The following is a 20,970-nucleotide window of genomic DNA, read 5'->3' on the forward strand; positions in this document are numbered from 1 at the left end:
CTATGTAAAGTATACCTTTTTCAAAATATCTCAAAATTGTTATTTCAAATTAATTACTTGGTTAAACATGTCAGGTGAAATAGCTTTAAAATGAGAGGATGTTTCATAATTTTTTAGAAAAAGCTTGGCAATGGGTCACTACTGCGTATTGGCGATATTGAAAACATTATTACATTTCTGATTAAAGCACTAACACAAGATCCAAACACTATCTTGTGCTTAAGAAAGAAAATTACATGATTAAGCACAAAGTGTACCAGCAAGTACTCAATTTTATTAAAAATTATATTTTCTGTACTATCTTCCTCAAAAGAAGCATTTTATCTTGGCTGAATATATACTGTCCATCTACAGATATAGGACAGATGATAATGTAGATCAGAATCAGCTGGCACATCTTTTTTTGTTAATGATCCATCCATGCAGATCATGTGTACTTTTATCTTTCACCAAAAAGAAAGAAACATCTTATAGATAGTAATAAATCTTTCAATATTAATATTATTATACCTTTAAGGTTTAGTTTGATTAGGTGTTGTACAGCATGGCTAATTGTGCGTCCATTTGGCCCAATCCTCCTTCATTTATATGGATCTGGTGCATGGCAAGTTGATCACCAAGACTCAGAGGTTGGCTTGTGCTAGTTTATACTAGCACTTCCCTGTTTGAGCTTTGGAGTACTGGCAAAAAATATGCATACCAGTGCACATCTTCACACCCAGGGAGTCTATTATGGGAGGGATCAATATTATATACTCAGGGGCTTCTGCCTGTCAATACCAAATCTGTGCTGCATAGTGAGAAGCATAACATGGTTATTCAAGTTCAAGTAGTGAAGACAATAAAAGTACAATGAATCTATGCAGAACCACTAAGTATTTTTTATATTCTCATTACTGTCAGCTAATGTACCCCTAAAATGAAAATACGGCAAGTTTTTTTTGTTTTTTTAATACATGCAGGGTTTAAGTCCAGCTTAAATAGTGATATCACACATTCATGAAGTGACACAAATGAAAGTTGAAATATGCTTACAGTATGAATGCCTGCTACAGCTCTTGTGATGTAATTATGGCCTCGAAAAGCATCATGCGGTGCTGGGAAAAAGAAATGTTTAAGTCAGCCACACCACAGATTTCCAGGAAAGTACTCAGTGAACACAGCATATTTGCTGCCAAAACACTGGTGAAATTCACTGATCAGCACTACTTATTACTCTTACTAATGTAATTGACATAATGCTCCTAACATACTTAATCCAGTTCAGAATTGCTAAGGGTCAGAGCCTATTTTTACACCACTGAGCATTTGGCAGTTCATCACGGGGCCAACTCACACACACAGCACAACACTCGTTTAAAACAGTCCACTTTAAAATCACTAGTTAAGCACATATGTACGTCTTTCGTACAGAAAAAATCCATACATGCAAGGGGAGAAACTGCAACCTCCACACAGACAGCAGCTGGGCTGTAGACTTGAACTTGGGGTGGTGAAATCTGTGAAGTAGAAGTACTGGCTATTGTACAACCTTTTACTTTATTTATATAATGTGAAATAAGTGTAAAGTTCCATATGATTTAATTTAGCCATTATTTAATATTTTGTAAAAGTTAATATAAAACTGTAAACCTCTTTAAGTATCTCAATTATAAATATAGACTTAATAATAGCTCATTCTGCTTTTAAAATTTAAAACTTAATATAATCTGCTCAAACTCAGTTCCACACAGTCTGCAATATGCTGAACGCTGTTTTATTTGTAATGTACATGAATATGAAAGGATAGTTCGGGATGAAACATTAATCACAGTTCGAGCTACCTTACCCCAAACAGTATTGCAGTTGTATGCTCCTTTTACAAACAAAAATTGTTTACATCATTTAACCATTATACATTAATTGTAGCACACACATTCTTAATATAGTTAAAAGTGAGAGAGAAAAAAAAGCATAGTATATGGGCACAGCAGCATAAAAAAATAATTAGTTTTATAAGAATACTTTCTTTAAGATCACTTAAAGAAAAAGTGATATTATTAATTAATATTCAATTTTAAGATTACAATAGATTAAGAAACACCTGTAAACACCATACTGCATATGTTTCACATAAGCACTTTTATGAGCATTGGCTTTTACTAGAACATACATAGTTGTAACAGACACAGAACTTGTGTGATAATTTCTAGGTAAATAAAAGTTTATGAAATAACTTCAGTCATAATAATTCTTGTCCAACTTACTTCAACTTGGAAAAGTTCACCAGCTCCTTCACAGTCATTTGATGTGATGATTGGGGTATGAATCTGTAGGAAACCATTATCCTGCAATATAAATTGAAAGTAGAAGGGAAAAAAGTAAGCAGATGAGTGAAATGTGTTTCGAACAAGCTAATAATTATATAAGAAGTTAGGATGAATCCAAGTCTATGATGGTTACCAGAACCCGAGTCAATACTTAATCAATAGGATGTGTTTTTATTTTCCCGATAAGTAGTCAACTCAGTTCTGCAATTATGTAATCTGTCTCTCATTGCAGGAGATGGACGTCTGAAGCTGAGCTCAGTTAGCAACGGTGTTATTTTTTCTATTATTTCTTATTATCCTGAGGTACCCTGTATTTACCCAACTTGAGGATGTTCTATTACAGCTGGGGTGGCAAACTCCAGGCCTCAAGTATCGCAGTAGCTGCAGGTTTTCATTCTTACCATCTTCTTAATTAGTGACCAGTTTTTTCTTTTAATTAACTTGACTCAGGCCCCATAGTTGTTTGTTTTTTTTTTAATTAGCAGCCAAACAATAATGAGGCATAAAACAAGCCACCATATGACCAGTTCCCCTGTGCCCATTACCCAATATCTGAAATTAAAGAGAGGTTATGGTCTTGGTAATGTTGACCTCTCAGGTCACCAAAACATTTTGACGGTGCTCTTAGAAAGAACAAAAAAACAACCGTTTTTGAAATGTGTGCTGTGGCAGAATGAGAGCAGCAACAAGCCATGGAATTAAATAACGGGTTTAATTAACAGCAATAATTGGCTTCTCATTAAGAAAGTGATTGGAGTGAAATTGGTTGGAGTTTGAAGCCCCAGTTTAGCTGGTCATCTGTTAGCTCGTTTCACATCTCATTTCTGCTTGGCTGTCATTTAATGAAGAAAGGAATCAATTCACAGGGCTGAACTCTTCTAACAGGGCTAAAGTGATGGGGAAAGAGTTAATTAGCAGTGAAAACTGGTCACTGATTAGGAAAAGGGTTAGAATGAAAACTTGTAGCCACTGCGGCACTCCAGGCCTGGAGTTCGCCACCCCTGTATTACAGTATATGCAAGTATATATTAACATGGGCGGTAAGAAAGGGGCTCAAAAACGGATAAGAAACCTAAAGCTACATCCAAGCCTAGACAGGCAAGTCCAAGTTCAAGGTACGGCCTTTCAGAGACTGACCTGGAACAGACAGGCGAAAGCCCAGACTTCTCGGAACCACGGTCTGCTGCATTGTCTCCAGTTGAGAGCGAAAATGGGAGCAAATATGCAAGTGATGCAGGTCACGATAGCTCGCCGATTCCAGAAGATCACTTGAAACTGGAAAAGGCCTTGTAGTCCGCACTTTCATCTACTCCTCGCGAGCCGGGAGCATCGGCTGTAATAGGGCTCGCCGCTTCACCTACGGTGCATGAAAGTAGAAATGATATGTCCGAACTGAAGGTAATGATTGCTGAGCTCAAGCAAGAGATAAAGAAAGAAATAAATGGTATGCTCAAGACAAGCGAGAAGCTGTGGCGGGAGCTGCGGCAGGATAATAAAGACTTGGAGAAACGCGTATATAATCGCTTTGAGACGGCCTTTAAATGTATGCTGGAAAAAATTGAGAAGCACATACAGAAAAATGCGTCTAAACTGAGAGCACTTGCCGGTCAGCTGAAAGACGTTAAGCAGACATTCACGACTCAAATTGAAACAGTCGAACAGTTAGCATCCACCGCTGATGGAAAAACAACAGTTACGAATTCCGATTGCAAAAAACTTGGAAACAGACTTGCTGCTCTGGAAGATGGATGCACAAGGAATAATATTAGAATCGAAGGTCTACCTGAGAATCGTGAAAGTCCAAACAAAAGTGAAATTCGTATCTGAACTTTTCTCCAAAATAATTGGAGAGGACTTTAAATCAGACACCGGGGATCCAACACCTCTAAAACTAGGACTTTTGTTGTGCGCTTTGAGAAATTGCAATCTAAATTAAATGTAATGTCACTTCTCAGACAGAAACAAGAGATTATATCTGAAAATAACCTCATTCGGATTTTCCCTGATTTCTCACCCTCAACAGCTGCTAAAAGAGCCTCTTTTTATAATATTAAACAGCGCTTGCAGAATGCCAATATCAGATACAACCTCTTGTATCCTGCCAAACTGAAAGTGGATATTCAAGGCAGATATTACATCTTTACCACTATGGAGGAAGCAGATAAAGAGTTACTGTAAGAAAGCTGATCCCGACACTTTCCTGAAATACAATCATGAGTCGCACCCTGTCATGGCATCGCAAAGAAATATCACCGGATGTCTGATCTGCTTGCAGAGATACTGGTATCTTAATTATACATCCTTTTCCATTGTCGGACACTTTCTGTTTAAGTTTTAATTACAATTATACATGTTTATGTAAGTATGTGTGGAAGAAATTAAATTAGTAACTTTTTTCTAAAGGAGACTGTTAAACATCATACCCCTGGTTTATTGTTCTTATTATTACTGTATTAAGGTTTACTATGCTTATCCAGGGCCACTTTTAACACCATTCCCTGGGTCTACTATCTTAATATTTCAAGACTGTTGAAGATTATATTTTATGCTTATAGTATTTAGACTGTATTGGCAATAGATATGTCAATTTTAATCCTCATACACCGCTGCTGGGGAGCTTGTTTTGTTTTGGATGTGCTCTGTGTCCAGGTATGTCAGAGGACTGGGACATTGTGAAGTGGGGTCCAGCCTCACGTGGGGAGGCAAAAGGGGGGGGGGGGGGGATTAGGGTTGTGGGGGGGGAGACAGCAAGCTATCTCTAATCTATCCGTTAAATCCTTATAATTATAATTACCAACGTAACAATAGACTGCATGGCAATAACCCCTGGGAAAATTGGAAATTAAGGTCAAAGCTGTCTCACTTATGGTTAAGACTACAAAATGACATCAAAAATTCATAATCAATGTCTCCAAGACGGGACAGTTAACTTTGTGAGCTAGAATGTTAAAGGCCTGAATCACGAATTAAAAAGAAAGAAAGTATTCTCTTACCTAACAGGTCTAAACGCTAAAATAGTATTTTTACAGGAGACCCACTTATTAAGCAAGGATCAGTTCCGGCTGCAAAAAGACTGGACTGGACAAATGTTCCATTCCAGCTTTACAAAAAAAAACTAGAGGTGTGGGAATTCTTATCCATAGAACAGTCTCATTTGTAGTATCAGATATTGTATCTGATCCTGAAGGGAGATACATGATTGTCATGGGTAATTTATTTAATTGTAAAGTGATTTTGATAAATGTTTATGCATCCAATGTGGATGATAGGGAAGTCATCCAAAATATATTTGCATCCATTCCCAATGTCAAATCAAGTCGGGGAGCATGCACTGGTACAGTGCGTTGCCGCACCCACTACACGACAAAACAACTCGGGATCCCGGTTTGCAACCCCCCAGGCAGACACGCGGTCCAGTCCCACCCTCCGAAAATGACCCTCTATCTGCCGCAGCCAGGTGTTACGTGAGCGACCCCTTGGCCTGGTCCAGCCACTCAGGTCCCCAACAATGAGGATCTTACGAGGCGGATCACCCTCGGAGAAACCCGCCACATGGCCACAGTACCACAACTGACGCTCCCTCACAATGCAGGTAATGTGCCTCATTTGAGACTTAATGAGCAATCACTCATTCGACACTAAGTCAAACCAACAGTACCCAAGGATTTTCCGGAGAGACACAGTACCAAAGAAATCCAGTCTTCGTCTCAGGTCAGTGGATAGCGTCCATGTCTCGCAACCATATACAGTAGCAAGACAGGAAGCACCAGGACGCTAAAGACTTGGACCTTCATCCTTTTGCATAGATATCGGGAGCGCCACACACCCTTTCCAGCGACCTCATGACCCCCATGCTCTTCCAATTAGTCTACTGACTTCATAGGAAGAGTCACCAGAGACATGAATGTCACTGCCAAGGTAAGTAAACCTCTCAACGAGGTCAACACTCTCTCATTAAAGGCATGGATCTTGATTTTTATCCAGGACACTCGCAAGCCCAGACATTCAGACTTCTCGCTCAGTCTCTCGAGGGCCCTGATCAGAGCCTCCATTGACTCTGCAAAGATCACAGCATCGTCAGTAAAGTCAAGATCTGTGAATCTTTCTTCACAAACAGATGCCCCACTCTGCACATCATTCACAGTACCAGTGTACTGGCTGGCCACGATATCCAGCAACCTTGAGGGGATCCCACGAACACTCAAGATATCCCACAGGGCAGCTCAATCAACTGAGTCGAACACTTTGTAAAAATCAACAAAGGCTGCAAAAAACTCTGCTATAACGATATTCGCGTTTGCGTTCCATGAGAACCCTCAGTGCCAGGATGCGATCGATGGTAGACTTCTTAGGCATAAAACCAGATTCCCAATGTGAACACTCATAAAATTTTAATGGCTGGGGACTTTAATTGTGTTTTAATTGTGTGAATTTCCCTTTGGGATTAATAAAGTATCTATCTATCTAAATCCAGACCTAGATAGGTCTCCAGCGACAGGCATGATGACATCTACCACTGCAAAGACAATTACACAGTTTGCAACTGATCACAACTTATCAGACCCCTGGAGATTTCTAAACCCAAACTCAAGAACATATTCCTTCTACTCACCAGTGCATCATTGCTACTCAAGAATCTATTACTTCTTTGTAGACAACCATTTCTTATCTACAATTAAATCTTGCAAGTACAATGCTATTGTTATTTCTGACCATGCCTCTCTAATCTTGGAGCTAAAATCATTATGCCCCACATACTCATCTCACAGATGGCGTCTTAACCCACTTTTATTAGCAGACGAGAACTGTACAGAATTTATATCAAAACAAATCAGTTTTTTTCTAGAGACAAATACATCCTCAGAGGTCTCTGCAGGAATACTCTGGGAAACCCTGAAGGCCTTCTTAAAAGGACAGATTATCTCATATCTTTCCCACAGAAATAAACTGGAAACCAAGAAGGTATCAGAACTAACCAGCGAAATTACTAGAATAGATCAAGAACGTGCCAGGTGTCCAAGTGAGGCTCTTCATAGGAAAAGGCAGGCTCTGCATTCAGAACTCAACCTCTTGACAACTAAAGAAACAGAACAACTCATTTTGAAATCAGACATCATTACTATGAACATGGAGAGAAAGCAAATAAGCTCTTAGCTCAACAAATTCACAAGCAAAAAGTTCACAATGCAATCCCAGCAATCACCAACACGAACGGAGACAAAATCATTGACCATAAAAGTATAATGCACACATTTAGAGACTACTATAAATCCTCATATTCTACTGAGTTTTAAAGAAGACACAATCTAAAGCATTTCTGGATGCATTACAGTTACCACAATTAGATACTCTTGGTGCAGAGGAATTGGATAAATCGTTGGTACTATTTACCAACGCAAGGGGATTATCAGAGAAGGACTTGAACAGAAAATTTCTCTATATGCAGATGATATGGTACTGTATATATCAGACCCACAAAATACTGTGCCTGCAGTCCTAATAGCACTAACAGAATTTCAAAAGATTTCTGGTCTTAGAATTAATTTGAATAAAAGCGTGCTCTTCCTAGTGAAATCTCAAGCACACAATATTAGATTGGACACCTTCCCTTTTATCATTGCAGATCAATTCAAATACCTAGGGGTAAACATCACAAGTAAACATAAAGCTCTTTATCAACAAAGTTTCACCATCTATATGGAAAAAATTAAGCAAAACTTGCATTGATGGTCAACCCTTCATCTCACTTTAGCTGGAAGAATCAACATTGTTAAGATGAATATCCTCCCTAAGCTTCTCTTTTTATTTCAAAACATTCCAATATACAACAAAAAATATTTTTTTAAGAAATTAGATTCAACCACAACCACATTTATTTGGAATTCAAAACATCCACATATCCAAAGAGTGACCCTACAAAGACCAAAGGCAGACGGTGGCATGGCTCTACCTAACTTTCAGTTTTATTACTGGGCAGCAAACATACAAGCTATAAAAACCTGGACATGGACACAAATAGATGAACATATACAGGCTTGGTCAGCAATAGAAATAAAATCCTGCAGTACTTCTTTACATTCCTTGCTTTGTGCCCCAATAAATGCAAGTTATCGCCAATATACTAACAACCCAATTGTGCTTCACTCACTCAGAATATGGAACCAATGTACGAAGCATTTTAAGATAATCTTTTATCGGTGGCACCTCTGCACAAGAACCACCTTTTTCAACCCTTGCACACATATGAAGTTTTTAATGTCTGGAAAATATTTGGAATTAAATCACTTAAAGATCTGCACATTGATAATGTCTTTGCATCCTACAAACAATTACATTCTAAATTTAACTTTCTAGCAACACATTTCTTTCACTACCTTCAAATTAGAAACTTTGTTAAACAGAACCTGCCCAAATTTCCTTACCTCCCACCTCCCTCTATGCTGGAAAAAATATTGTACAATTTCGAGGATTTAGACAGCATTTCTGCAATATATAAAACCATTTTACAGTCCCTCCCTTTCAAAGATCCAAGAGGACAGTGGGAAAAGGATCTCTCACTCAACATCTCAGAAAAGGAGTGGAAGGTAGCAATGCAGAGAATTCACTCGAGCTCCATATGCGCAAAGCATACAATTATTGAACTCAAAAATTATATATCAAGCACATCTGTCTCTTTTAAATTTGCCCAAAATGTTTCCAGGGCAAGATCCAACCTGCGAACGCTGCAATCAAGTTCCAGCCTCACTGGGTCACATGTTTTGGGCCTGCACCAAATTAACATCATTCTGGACCAAAATTTTTAAATGCCTTTCAGACAGCCTTGGTGTCACAATCCCTCCTAACCCACTAACAGCTGTGTCTGTTGTACACCAAGATTGGGTTAAAGTGGAGAAGGACAAACAAACTGTGATTGCCTTCACTACACTATTGGCATGTAGACTTATCTTGCTAAACTGGAAGAATCCTAACTCTCCTCTTTTAAGTCAGTGGGTAACTGATGTTATATATTATTTGAAATTGGAAAACAATCAAATTCTCACTTAGGGAATCTGTGCAGATAATTTTTCAAAACCTGGCAGGATCTAATCAATAACATTTTAGAATAAGCTTTTAAAGTACTGGGGAAACAGATTCTCTCCCATTTCTTTTTCTTCTCCATTTATCTTTATTGACTTATTAATTCATTAATTTATTTGTTTTTATTAGGTTTAAGTTTTATTCAGCTGCCCATGCTCTCTTTCTCAGGGGTGGGGGTTGATTTGTTTTCAATCCTATTTTTGTAAAATTGATCTATTTGTATGGAATGTTGTATGATTTCAATAAAATCAATAAAATTATAAAAAAAAAATTAATGTCTGTGATAAAGCTCAGCTGGAAGGCAGTTTCTCTGACTGCTGATGGGGACTACCAATTACCTTAATAGTTATAAATCTATAGTTGTGTTTTTCTACTGAGAATAGAAAAAAAAAGCTAATATATTTTGCATAACCTATATTTAAGATAACGTACCTTTGAAACAAAAAATGGCATCCATTACTGCATGACTGTAAAAATGTAAAACTCTCATACAAAATTATTCCAAAATTCACAATAATTTTTAGAAGATTTACTCAGAAAAACATTACCCTAACAAAGGTTTCTGTAAGAAAGAAATTCTGCATAATAATGTGTATTCAGTCACTTTCAAAAATAAGATAATTAACATATTTAAAATTCTTGACTTTCATATATCACAGCCTAACACGTATTCCTACACTTGTAGACGACCCATCTGTTGCAAACAATTTAGGGGCCTGGACTCCATGTGCCAGTATGCACAGTGTTAAAACTCCATTTGACTCAATTTGTTATAGAAACAATTGTTACCTTGCATGCCAACCAAGATATAAATGATCTAAATCATCATTGAACATAATTCTTTAAATCTAATGACAATGGAAGTATTTGTTTCCAGGTTTTTAGTGAAATATAACCATTATGTTTTCCTATAACAACCTCTAACAATTAAATGTAACCTTGAAATGAAAGGCCATGTAAGCCTGAAAATGTACTGTAAACATTTATATCTTACTACAGCCTGACTGAGATTTTTCCCTCTGATAAAAAATAATATATAACTTCCGATAATCAATTTCAGTGGCCAATAAACAGACCCTACCACACTCCAAAAAAAAATTCAATACAAAAATATTAAAATAAATGTTTTACATTTTATAACAAAATATGCATACAAATTATATTATTTTAACTATGTACAAAAAGTGTCAAACAAGTTACTCAGAAAAATAAATATTCATCAAAATTAATAACAGTATATGTAATAATTACAATTTAACTGAATTAAATGATATCACTATAATTAAGACAATACTCAAAATTTATAAATAAATAAAACAAATACAAAACAATTAAACAATAATACTCAATTACTGTAAAGAGCAGCTAATATGAGTAACTTCATCAACATAATAATCCCATTCCAGTAAAGAGAGGTTATAATGAAGGAAACATAGCTTCCCTGAATTTATACCATGGAGAAAGCTCCTCTATTTTTCATAAACAATAAAAAAAAAATAATAAAATGTATTAGTTTCAACACTGACTTTGTATTTTTTCCAATTAAATATAGGGTTTGCATTATTTGGTAATCATCACATTCTGTTTTTATTTACACTTTACATAACATCTCAACTTTTTGTAAACAGGGTTGTAACTATGTTAAGCATTCACTGTAGCCAATAAAAACTAGTTTCCTTTCTTATTAAACATCATTGAAAATAACTGCCATTTTTCATTCATTATTTTTGTAACAGCTTTAAAGTCACCATTTTTAAGAGCAATTTTCAGTGTCAGGAAAGCATATTTGGCTACCTTTGAGGCACATAGCAATTGCAGAGCAGAGGCCTGGAGGAGGAGCAAGTTGCAGAAGCTTAAATGAGTGCATTTATTGCGTTTAGCTAATTATGAGCATTTTTTTTATAAGACTTATATATGCATTACAGGCATGTGAAGTGCCACTTTTCTCTCTTATTGTGTCACTTTCCATGTACAAAAAATCCAATTCATGTGAAGTGCTGTGTTTTTCAAGTAGCGCTACATGCTTTGGAGATGCACTGTGAGCAAACAGGCAAACATATTAATAATAAAAAGACATAGAAAAGCATGTAAAGTACAAACATACAGGTAATAGCACTTAGCTTACATTCAAATATGTTAGAACATCTAGTTATTTTTAATATGAGTATTCAAACCCTAATTTTTGGATAATTTGACAGCAATATTGTTGACAATTTCAGTATTAACAGTGTCTCTAAACAAATATATACGAACACTAACCCCAAAATGAAGCCATCTACCGGCCACATTCAGAAAAGCATTAGTAGACTATAGTCTGTATAGTCACAGATGAGTTTATACTGTGAATGACTGCCTTACAAAAGTTGTAACGATAATGACCATTTACTGTGTCATACTATAAATGTGTCATGCAAACAGGATAGCTATTTAACTATAGAGTGCTGTACTTATAACATTTTTAATCAACTTTGACAAAAAATGCACATATTTATATAGTCTGTGCAGTTTGTTTAAAAAACCTGTTTGAGATACACTAACACAGACTACAGGCATAGAACTACAGCATGATGAGATCTTTTCTTATTTGGGAAGAATACATGCAAAGGTAAAGTCACATATAATCTAAACATTTATGTTCATTATCTAGGGCGTATATGCGTTTGAAATGGAAGAGTAGGATTACTATTATTGTTAAAAAGGTCAATTTAAACTTGTGTGTTCCCCTATAAATGCTAAAGGGCAGTGCAGTAAAACAGCTTGTTGGGTTTCGATTTACTGCTAGAAAGTGTTGTGTGGTTGGGTATGGGCATGTCACCATATGTACAGTGCATCCGGAAAGTATTCACAGCGCATCACTTTTTCCACATTTTGTTATGTTACAGCCTTATTCCAAAATGGATTCAATTCATTTTTTTCCTCAGAATTCTACACACAACACCCCATAATGACGTGAAAAAAGTTTACATGAGGTTTTTGCAAATTTATTAAAAGTAAAAAAACTGAGAAATCCCATGTACATAAGTATTCACAGCCTTTGCTCAATACTTTGTCGATGCACCTTTGGCAGCAATTACAGCCTCAAGTCTTGTTGAATATGATGCCACAAGCTTGGCACACCTATCCTTCGCCAGTTTCGCCCATTCCTCTTTGCAGCACCTCTCATGCTCCATCAGGTTGGATGGGAAGCATCGGTGCACAGCCATTTTAAGATCTCTCTAGAGATGTTCAATCAGATTCAAGTCTGGGCTCTGGCTGGGCCACTCAAGGACATTCTCAGAGTTGTCCTGAAGCCACTCCTTCGATATCTTGGCTGTGTGCTTAGGGCCATTGTCCTGCTGAAAGATGAACCGTCGCCCCCAGTCTGAGGTCCAATGAAGCTGCAGAAACATCTCAAGGATGATCAGGGGAAACAGGATGCACCTGAGCTCAATTTTGAGCTTCATGGCAAAGGCTGTGAATACTTATGTACATGTGCTTTCTCAATTTTTTTATTTTTAATAAATTTGCAAAAATCTCATGTAAACTTTTTTCACGTTGTCATTATGGGGTGTTTTGTGTAGAATTCTGAGGAAAAAATGAATTGAATCTATTTTAGAATAAGGCTGTAACATAACAAAATGTGGAAAAAGTGATGCGCTGTGAATACTCTCCGGATGCACTGTACACATGAGTGCTCTTGCTATAAAGTTTTTTGTAGGCTCTTTAACATCTCTTTCTTTGTTTAAATGTTTAAGCATTTTTTGCATTCTGATCAGATACCCTGTGGTGATTGTTTAAATAACATTAAGTCAAACGGAAAATAAATAAGAATAAATAACCAGTCCATAAGTACAATTATCATGTACTAATAAAGCAACGTTTGTTGGCTAATGTGAAATAAACAGATTTTGGTTAAGCTTAGAAAACAATCTTTGACACTTGAATTGCACACAGTATGTACACAATGTATATACAATATGTACAGTAATCCCTCGCTATATCGCGCTTCGCCTTTCGCGGCTTCACTCCATCGCGGATTTTATATGTAAACATATATATATAAACACATATATATCGCGGATTTTTCGCTGCTTCGCGGGTTTCTGCGGACAATGGGTCTTTTAATTTCTGGTACATGCTTCCTCAGTTGGTTTGCCCAGTTGATTTCATACAAGGGACGCTATTGGCAGATGGCTGAGAAGCTACCCAGCTTACTTTTCTCTTTCTCTTGCGCGGACTTTCTCTGATCCTGACGTAGGGGGATTGAGCAGGGGGGCTGTTCGCACACCTAGACGATACAGACGCTCGTCTAAAAATGCTGAAAGATTATCTTCACGTTTCTGTCTTCCTGAAATGACATGCACGGTGCTTCGCATATTTAAAAGCTCGAAGGGCACATATTGATTTTTGCTTGAAAAACAAACTCTGTCTCTCTCTCTCTTTGTCTGCTCCTGACGGAGGGGGTGTGAGCTGCCGCCTTCAACAGCTTTGTGCCGCAGTGCTTCGCATACTTAAACCAAACAGCCCTATTGATTTGTTTGCTTTGCTCTCTGTTTCTGACAGCCTGTGCTCCTGACACGCACTCCTTTGAAGAGGAAGATATGTTTGCATTCTTTTAATTGTGAGACAGAACTGTCATCTCTGTCTTGTCATGGAGCACAGTTTAAACTTTTGAAAAAGAGACAAATGTTTGTTTGCAGTGTTTTAATAACGTTCCTGTCTCTCTACAACCTCCTGTGTTTCTGCGCAAATCTGTGACCCAAGCATGACAATATAAAAATAACCATATAAAGATATGGTTTCTACTTTGCGGATTTTCTTATTTCGCGGGTGGCTCTGAAACGCAACCCCCGCGATGGAGGAGGGATTACTGTATTCCCCATGAACAAATGAGGCTTACCTACTACATATCACAGATTCAAACCGATTTAAAAGTTACTGGACTTGAGGTTGGGTTATCTCTTTATAACTGAAAACGAGAAATAGTCATGGTGTGTTTATAATTAAAATTCCAAAGTGCTCATACAATTAGTTTCTGTTACTACGTCACACTTTTTATAAATTAATTACTTTTTCTAGCCACTTGTACATTGATATCTGGGTTTGAATTATCAACAATCAACTGAATTTTAAACAAAAAAAAGAATCAAAATTGGTTCCATGGTTTTGAAATGCACTGCTTTTCCATTCATGTTTTGAAAGATGCTCATTTTCTGCACCACTCCAACCCATAACAGTTCAGCAATGATACTGCAATTTGCCTCAGTCATATTAATCGCAGCTTGTTTGTTTAAATACTAAAATAAATCACCAATGGAAAAGTAAAGCATAAGAACTAGGACCACTATCAAAGTAAGATTGTCAGTTTAGATTTCAGGATGTAAACAGAATAGTAAACCAAGCTCTATGAAGGAGACTTTAGTCAACTGTATCAGGAATGGGCTGGAGGAGGAGTATAGGGACCTAATCAATGACTTTGTTAAATGGTGCGACTCAAACCACCTACACCTGAACACCAGCAAAACCAAGGAGCTGGTGGTGGATTTTAGGAGGCCCAGACCCCTCATAGACCCAGTGATCATCAAAGGTGACTGTGTGCAGATGGTGCAGACCTATAAATATCTGGGAGTGCAGCTGGATGATAAATTAGACTGGACTGCCAATACTGATGCGCTGTGCAAGAAAGGACAGAGCCGGTTATACTTCCTTACAAGGCTGGCTTCCTTCAACATCTGTAATAAGATGCTGCAGATGTTCTATCAAACAGTTGTGGCGAGCGCCCTCTTCTACGCAGTGGTGTGCTGGGGAGGCAGCATTAAGAGGAAAGACGCCTCACGCCTGGACAAACTGGTGAGGAAGGCAGGCTCTATTGTTGGCATGGAGCTGGACAGTTTAACATCTGTGGCAGAGCTAAGGGCGCTCAGCAGGCTCCTATCAATTACGGAGAATCCACTGCATCCACTAAATAGTATCATCTCCAGACAGAAGAGCAGCTTCAGCGACAGACTGCTGTCACTGTCCTGCTCCACAGACAGATTGAGGAGATCGTTCCTCCCCCAAACTATGCGACTCTTTAATTCCACCCGGGGGGGTAAACGTTAATATTTAATATTATACATAGTTATTGTCTGTTTTTTCACCTGTATTATTATCATTCTTTAATTTAATATTATTTATTGTATCAGTATGCTGCTGCTGAAGAATGTGAATTTCCCATTGGGATTAATAAAGTATCTATCTATCTATCTATCTATCTATCTATCTATCTATCTATCTATCTATCTATCTATCTATCTAACTAGTGTTAGTATTATGAAAAATGAATATACTATACATATGACAAAAAGCAAAAGTACCAAATAATTAATCAGACCTGAAATAGATGTTTAATAACAATTTCTAATTGCAAGATATAATAAATAGTGGCACTGATTTAACAAAGAATCATGGTATATTACCACAGGATTTTAATATTTACTATATCAGTATGCGTGACATTACATGGATTTTTCTGCCCTAAAATATAAAATTTTCAAAAGTTGTTTGCTCTCACATTTCCAATGCAATACAGTGATTGTTAAGAAGATTTGATCGGTGAAATTAACCTAAAGCATTTTTTCACAGCCAAATATTTTCCTGGAAATTCAAACAGAGTGATTTCACAAAGCTGTAGCGGTCATATGCAGAACTTTCATACATGCCTACTATCAGCTCATTGTCGATCTGCATCACACACAACCCGATCAGTACCACAGCTGAATTTCCATCCTCCATACTTTTTTTAAAAAACAAAAAAAAGAAGATAACTGTGATATTTTCATTTCACAGGAACATTAGCTGACCAAATTGAATACTGCCACCAAATATATATATACTGATCCCTGTGCACTAAAAGCTATGTAAATTAGCCAAGTGCCCAGTTAAGGTCTCAAAAGGAACATTAAAGGAGTACTCCCTCTCCCTTTCCTCTCAAAATGAGACCCCTTTGTAAATTACGGGTCTAGGTATGCCACTGTTTGGAGAGCTTACATCAAAACTATCAGGGAATCACATTCACTTTTGAATTTTTCAAAGCATTTCCTAAAAAAGATAAGTGATTATTTTACCTAACAGTAACATCCAAGTCAATAGTCAACTGTAGAATATGGACTAATTAATATACTAAGTCATTTATGTTTTATTATTTATGAAATGTCTGTTGTAGAAGCTATCATACATGTGTTTTAAGGCAAGCACAAAAAATAATTCTGCAGTAAAATGACTGACTGCATGTAACTTTAGTGCCATCTGGTGGTAAACTAGTATATAAACTTTTTATAACAAATGTATAACTAGAAAGTTCAGAACAAACAGCCCAGTTTTTAGAGGTATCTTAATAATGCATTTAAAAAAATAGATCTTCAAGCTAAATTAGAATGCAGAAATCCAACTATTGAAAAATGAAAATTCTGAAAAATGTTTTACACTAATAAACTATAAGTTTATTAAGAATTGTTCAGTAAAATTTGTACCTAGAAGATATCCCCAGAGAATCACAGTAGATTCAGTGGTTTATATGAGGCAAGTATTCTAAGTAATCCAGACTTTTCTGTTGTGTTTTCTTTTCTTTTTTCAGTGTCAGGAGCACTAAGTGTTCTCTTGTGTAGATGTTATGCAGCTTGTGTGACACAATTGTTAAAAGCTGTGATAGATAGATAGATAGATAGATAGATAGATAGATAGATAGATAGATAGATAGATAGATAGATAGATAGATAGATAGATAGATAGATAGATAGATAGATAGAATTCAGTTAAATATTTTTAAATAGAAAATCCCCCCATTAAATTTTTATCTGAATTTAGCAAAACAAAAACAAAAAAATATAACATCTTTGATGTGTTCACAAACAATACAACAGGAATATCCTAAACTTTGAGAAACAATTGTTTGAACTTCTATTAATCTTAAATATTAAAGCATATTAAAAAACACATTCAAATTCAAATTTAATCTGCTTTTGTTAACAGGACAAATACAAATTTTTGACAATGGCTGCTACATGGAATTTAATTCGGTGGTTTAATTTAATTAGTATCACAAATAGGGTCATCAGCTGTAATCAGACCCCAAACTACATCAGTGACCTTCTCCATCACTATGTGCCTGTCCGCCCACTAAGGTCCTCTGATTCTGGAAATCTTATTGTGCCCCACACTAATCTACACTCCATGGGTGACAGGGCCTTCAGCTGTATAGCACCCAGACTCTGGAATGAATTACCAAAATTAATTAGATCAGCTGACTCCATGAATTCTTTTAAAATACAACTCAAAACTCATCTCTTCCAGAAGGCTTTTAACTCTACCTGACTTTATTACACCCTTCTTTCAGTTTACCTCTATGTCAAGATGCTCATGTAACCTGTGTGTGTGCTAGACAATCAATTATGTTGTCTGTTAGGCTTTTTTTCTTTGAATTTACTATCTTACTCTTCTTTATTTATTAATCTGGTTTAGTACAATGCTATATACTGTACACCATGCCGTTCTTTCTTAAACTGTGTGAAGTGCCTTGAGCATGGGAAAGGTTCTATATAAATAAAATGTATTACAGTAATCCCTCCTCCATCGCGGGGGTTGCGTTCCAGAGCCACCCGCGAAATAAGAAAATCCGCGAAGTAGAAACCATATGTTTATATGGTTATTTTTATATTGTCATGCTAGGGTCACAGATTTGCACAGAAACACAGGAGGTTGTAGAGAGACAGGAACGTTATTCAAACACTGCAAACAAACATTTGTCTCTTTTTCAAAAGTTTAAACTGTGCTCCATGACAAGACAGAGATGACAGTTCTGTCTCACAATTAAAAGAATGCAAACATATCTTCCTCTTCAAAGGAGTGCGTGTCAGGAGCACAGAATGTCACATAGATAGAGAAAACAATCTCTAGCAAACAAATCAATAGGGCTGTTTGGCTTTTAAGTATGCGAAGCACCGCGGCACAAAGCTGTTGAAGGCGGCAGCTCACACCCCCTCCGTCAGGAGCAGGGAGAGAGAGAGATAGAGAGAGGCAGAGTTTGTTTTTCAGTCAAAAATCAATACGTGCCCTTCGAGCTTTTAAGTATGCGAAGCACCGTGCAGCATGTCGTTTCAGGAAGTAGCTGCACAGAAGATAGCAACGTGAAGATAATCTTTCAGCATTTTAGACGAGCGTCCGTATCGTCTAGGTGTGCGAACAGCCCCCCTGCTCAATCCCCATACGTCAGGATCAGAGAAAGTCAGCGCAAGAGAGAGAGAAGAGTAAGCAATCTAGCTTCTCAGCCATCTGCCAATAGCGTCCCTTGTATGAAATCAACTGGGCAAACCAACTGAGGAAGCATGTACCAGAAATTAAAAGACCCATTGTCCGCAGAAATCCGCGAACCAGCAAAAAATCCGCGATATATATTTAAATATGCTTACATATAAAATCCGCGATGGAGTGAAGCCGCGAAAGGCGAAGCGCGATATAACGAGGGATCACTGTATTATTATTATTATTATTATTATAACAGAGCCTAAATTACCTAGTTAAGAAAACTTGGCATTCATTAAATTAATGCAAAAAACCTGTACATGAATTTGTTAAACTAATGCATCTGCCACTGCCAGCATGACCATAATTTGTGAATTTCCCCTTGGGATTAATAAAGTATCTATCTATCTATCTATCTATCTATAATTACTATCAAGAAATTTATTCTTGATAGGCCTAAGCCGTCTACCAAATAGACGGTAAGAAAACATAAGATGGGTAGAGTGTGATAGGTCACATTAGAATTTTAATTGTAGACTGAAACAGTAGATCCATATGGTGAGGATTATTTCCTAGTTGTTTAACATTGCAACATCTAGAAGTAAATTCTGTTGTAGACACATTAAAAATGTGGAAGATAGATGTATGATATATGATGTAGATGTATTAATTTTGTGTTCCTTAGCTGAGTGTAATTGGGGTGCTTCTAGTTTGCTGATGGCATACAAGACTTTATTGCAGTCTCTTCTGGATTATGGATTTATAATCCAGAAGATAATCCATTTATAATTTACGGTGAAGCAGTTTGCTCAGTATTAAATTGGTTCAAAGGTGTGCAGGTCAGAGCTTTAAGAATCTGTTTTTGAGCATCCTGGACTACTCTAGTGGCAGTATTAAGGGTTGAAATGGGAGAAATGTCTTTAAACTTTGAAATGTGGATGCACTTTTTATCAGAGGTCGGGTTTTGAAAGAGGTAGGAGGGAGGATTGAGTTTTGAATGAGGAATGATGGAGTTTTGTCGGATGCATAATGTTGTCCTAAAATGGATACTGTATTTTTTCTATCCCACAGGAAATCGAGACAAGAGAGATCTAACTTTTTGCCAATATTTTAGGAGGGGGAGGAAGGGGATGCATACCACTAACAAATGAAACTAAGTGGCATAATTTGTAATGAACTTGCAGAGAGAAGTTTCAAAGAAATTTAAAATTTTAACAACGCTATCTAAAATATATTCTCGCTCATGTAGAAATGACAGACAGGAGAGAAATGTAGCAGGGAGGAGGGAGGATGGCGCTTTATTGGATGGTGGAATGCAAACACAGCTTTTGATTCCATTTTGAAAAAGGTAGAATGATAGTGGAATTATTGTCGGAGGACAGATACTGTTTTGTAAGAAGCAGGAGGAAGGATAGAATATTGAATGATGAAGTATTGTCGGAGGGAGAAGGATGTCCTAAAATGGACACAATACAAAGGATCGTCTGTCAAACACTTCATCTTGAAGTATGACAAGTCTGTTGGTGGAATGGCCCTACCTGATTTGTTGTTCAATTAGTCTGGGAACAGGATCTATCACGGTCTGCTTCTTTTGATTGGGACCTGATTTTTAAGAAGATCACTTTTACCTCTAGAAATCCCAATCATAAGCATACACAATTCACAGCGTGGGATGGGTGTTTATTTTGTATTGACATTTTCATGGTTGTTTGATTTATTTTAACTTGCATTAGCATATATACTTAATAAACATTTGATAACAAAAAATATCCCAATCATAGAACATGTCCCTCAAAAATTACTATTATACCAATATCTTTCCAACATCTAATGAAGCCTTGTCTAGCTTTTAAATTTTTTTGTCCAAATCAATTCTCCTTACCCTAATCCACACTTGTAGAGAGTCCTCTCATTCACCATCTTGGTCCCTGTAAAGGATGTTTAGACATTTTAACTACTCTTATTATTTTATTAGTGAAAGGCACTGCTGTTTCAAACTGTTCTGCCAAGCAAAAAGGAATCCCTCTTCTCTTGGCCCTCTCTACTCTGTTCTTCCATTCCTAATGAGCTATTATTAAAATGAACATTGTTCCTAATTTTAATTTTGTCAGTGCCATTCTTCCCTCTTTCATTTCCAGTCAAATAATAGTTCAAGGTAAGATATCTTCTTTCTCGCTTTCTATGGAATGTAAAAAAGACCCTCTAACAAGTACTGTATTCATAACAGGGTGTGTGGATGTCTTTATCTGGCTCAGAATTATATATCACATTATTGTACTGGGTCTGTTTCTGGCTCACCCCTTGCAAGGTGTATTGTAAGGGGTGG

The 20,970-nt window shown here is 36.9% G+C and overlaps 1 protein-coding gene across 2 annotated transcripts in view; it reads right to left on the minus strand.

The window, feature by feature from the left end:
* Positions 1-20,970, minus strand: part of nars2 (asparaginyl-tRNA synthetase 2, mitochondrial) — a 104,371-nt gene that overhangs the window by 68,110 nt on the left and 15,291 nt on the right. For both annotated transcript variants that reach the window (XM_028800305.2, XM_028800304.2), the window contains one exon: positions 2,247-2,327. In XM_028800305.2, the coding sequence (XP_028656138.1) occupies positions 2,247-2,327 (81 nt within the window). The remainder of the gene's footprint in view (positions 1-2,246; positions 2,328-20,970) is intronic.

The sequence above is a fragment of the Erpetoichthys calabaricus genome, chromosome 4 (genome assembly GCF_900747795.2).
Source record: "Erpetoichthys calabaricus chromosome 4, fErpCal1.3, whole genome shotgun sequence".
Lineage (NCBI taxonomy): Eukaryota > Metazoa > Chordata > Cladistia > Polypteriformes > Polypteridae > Erpetoichthys > Erpetoichthys calabaricus.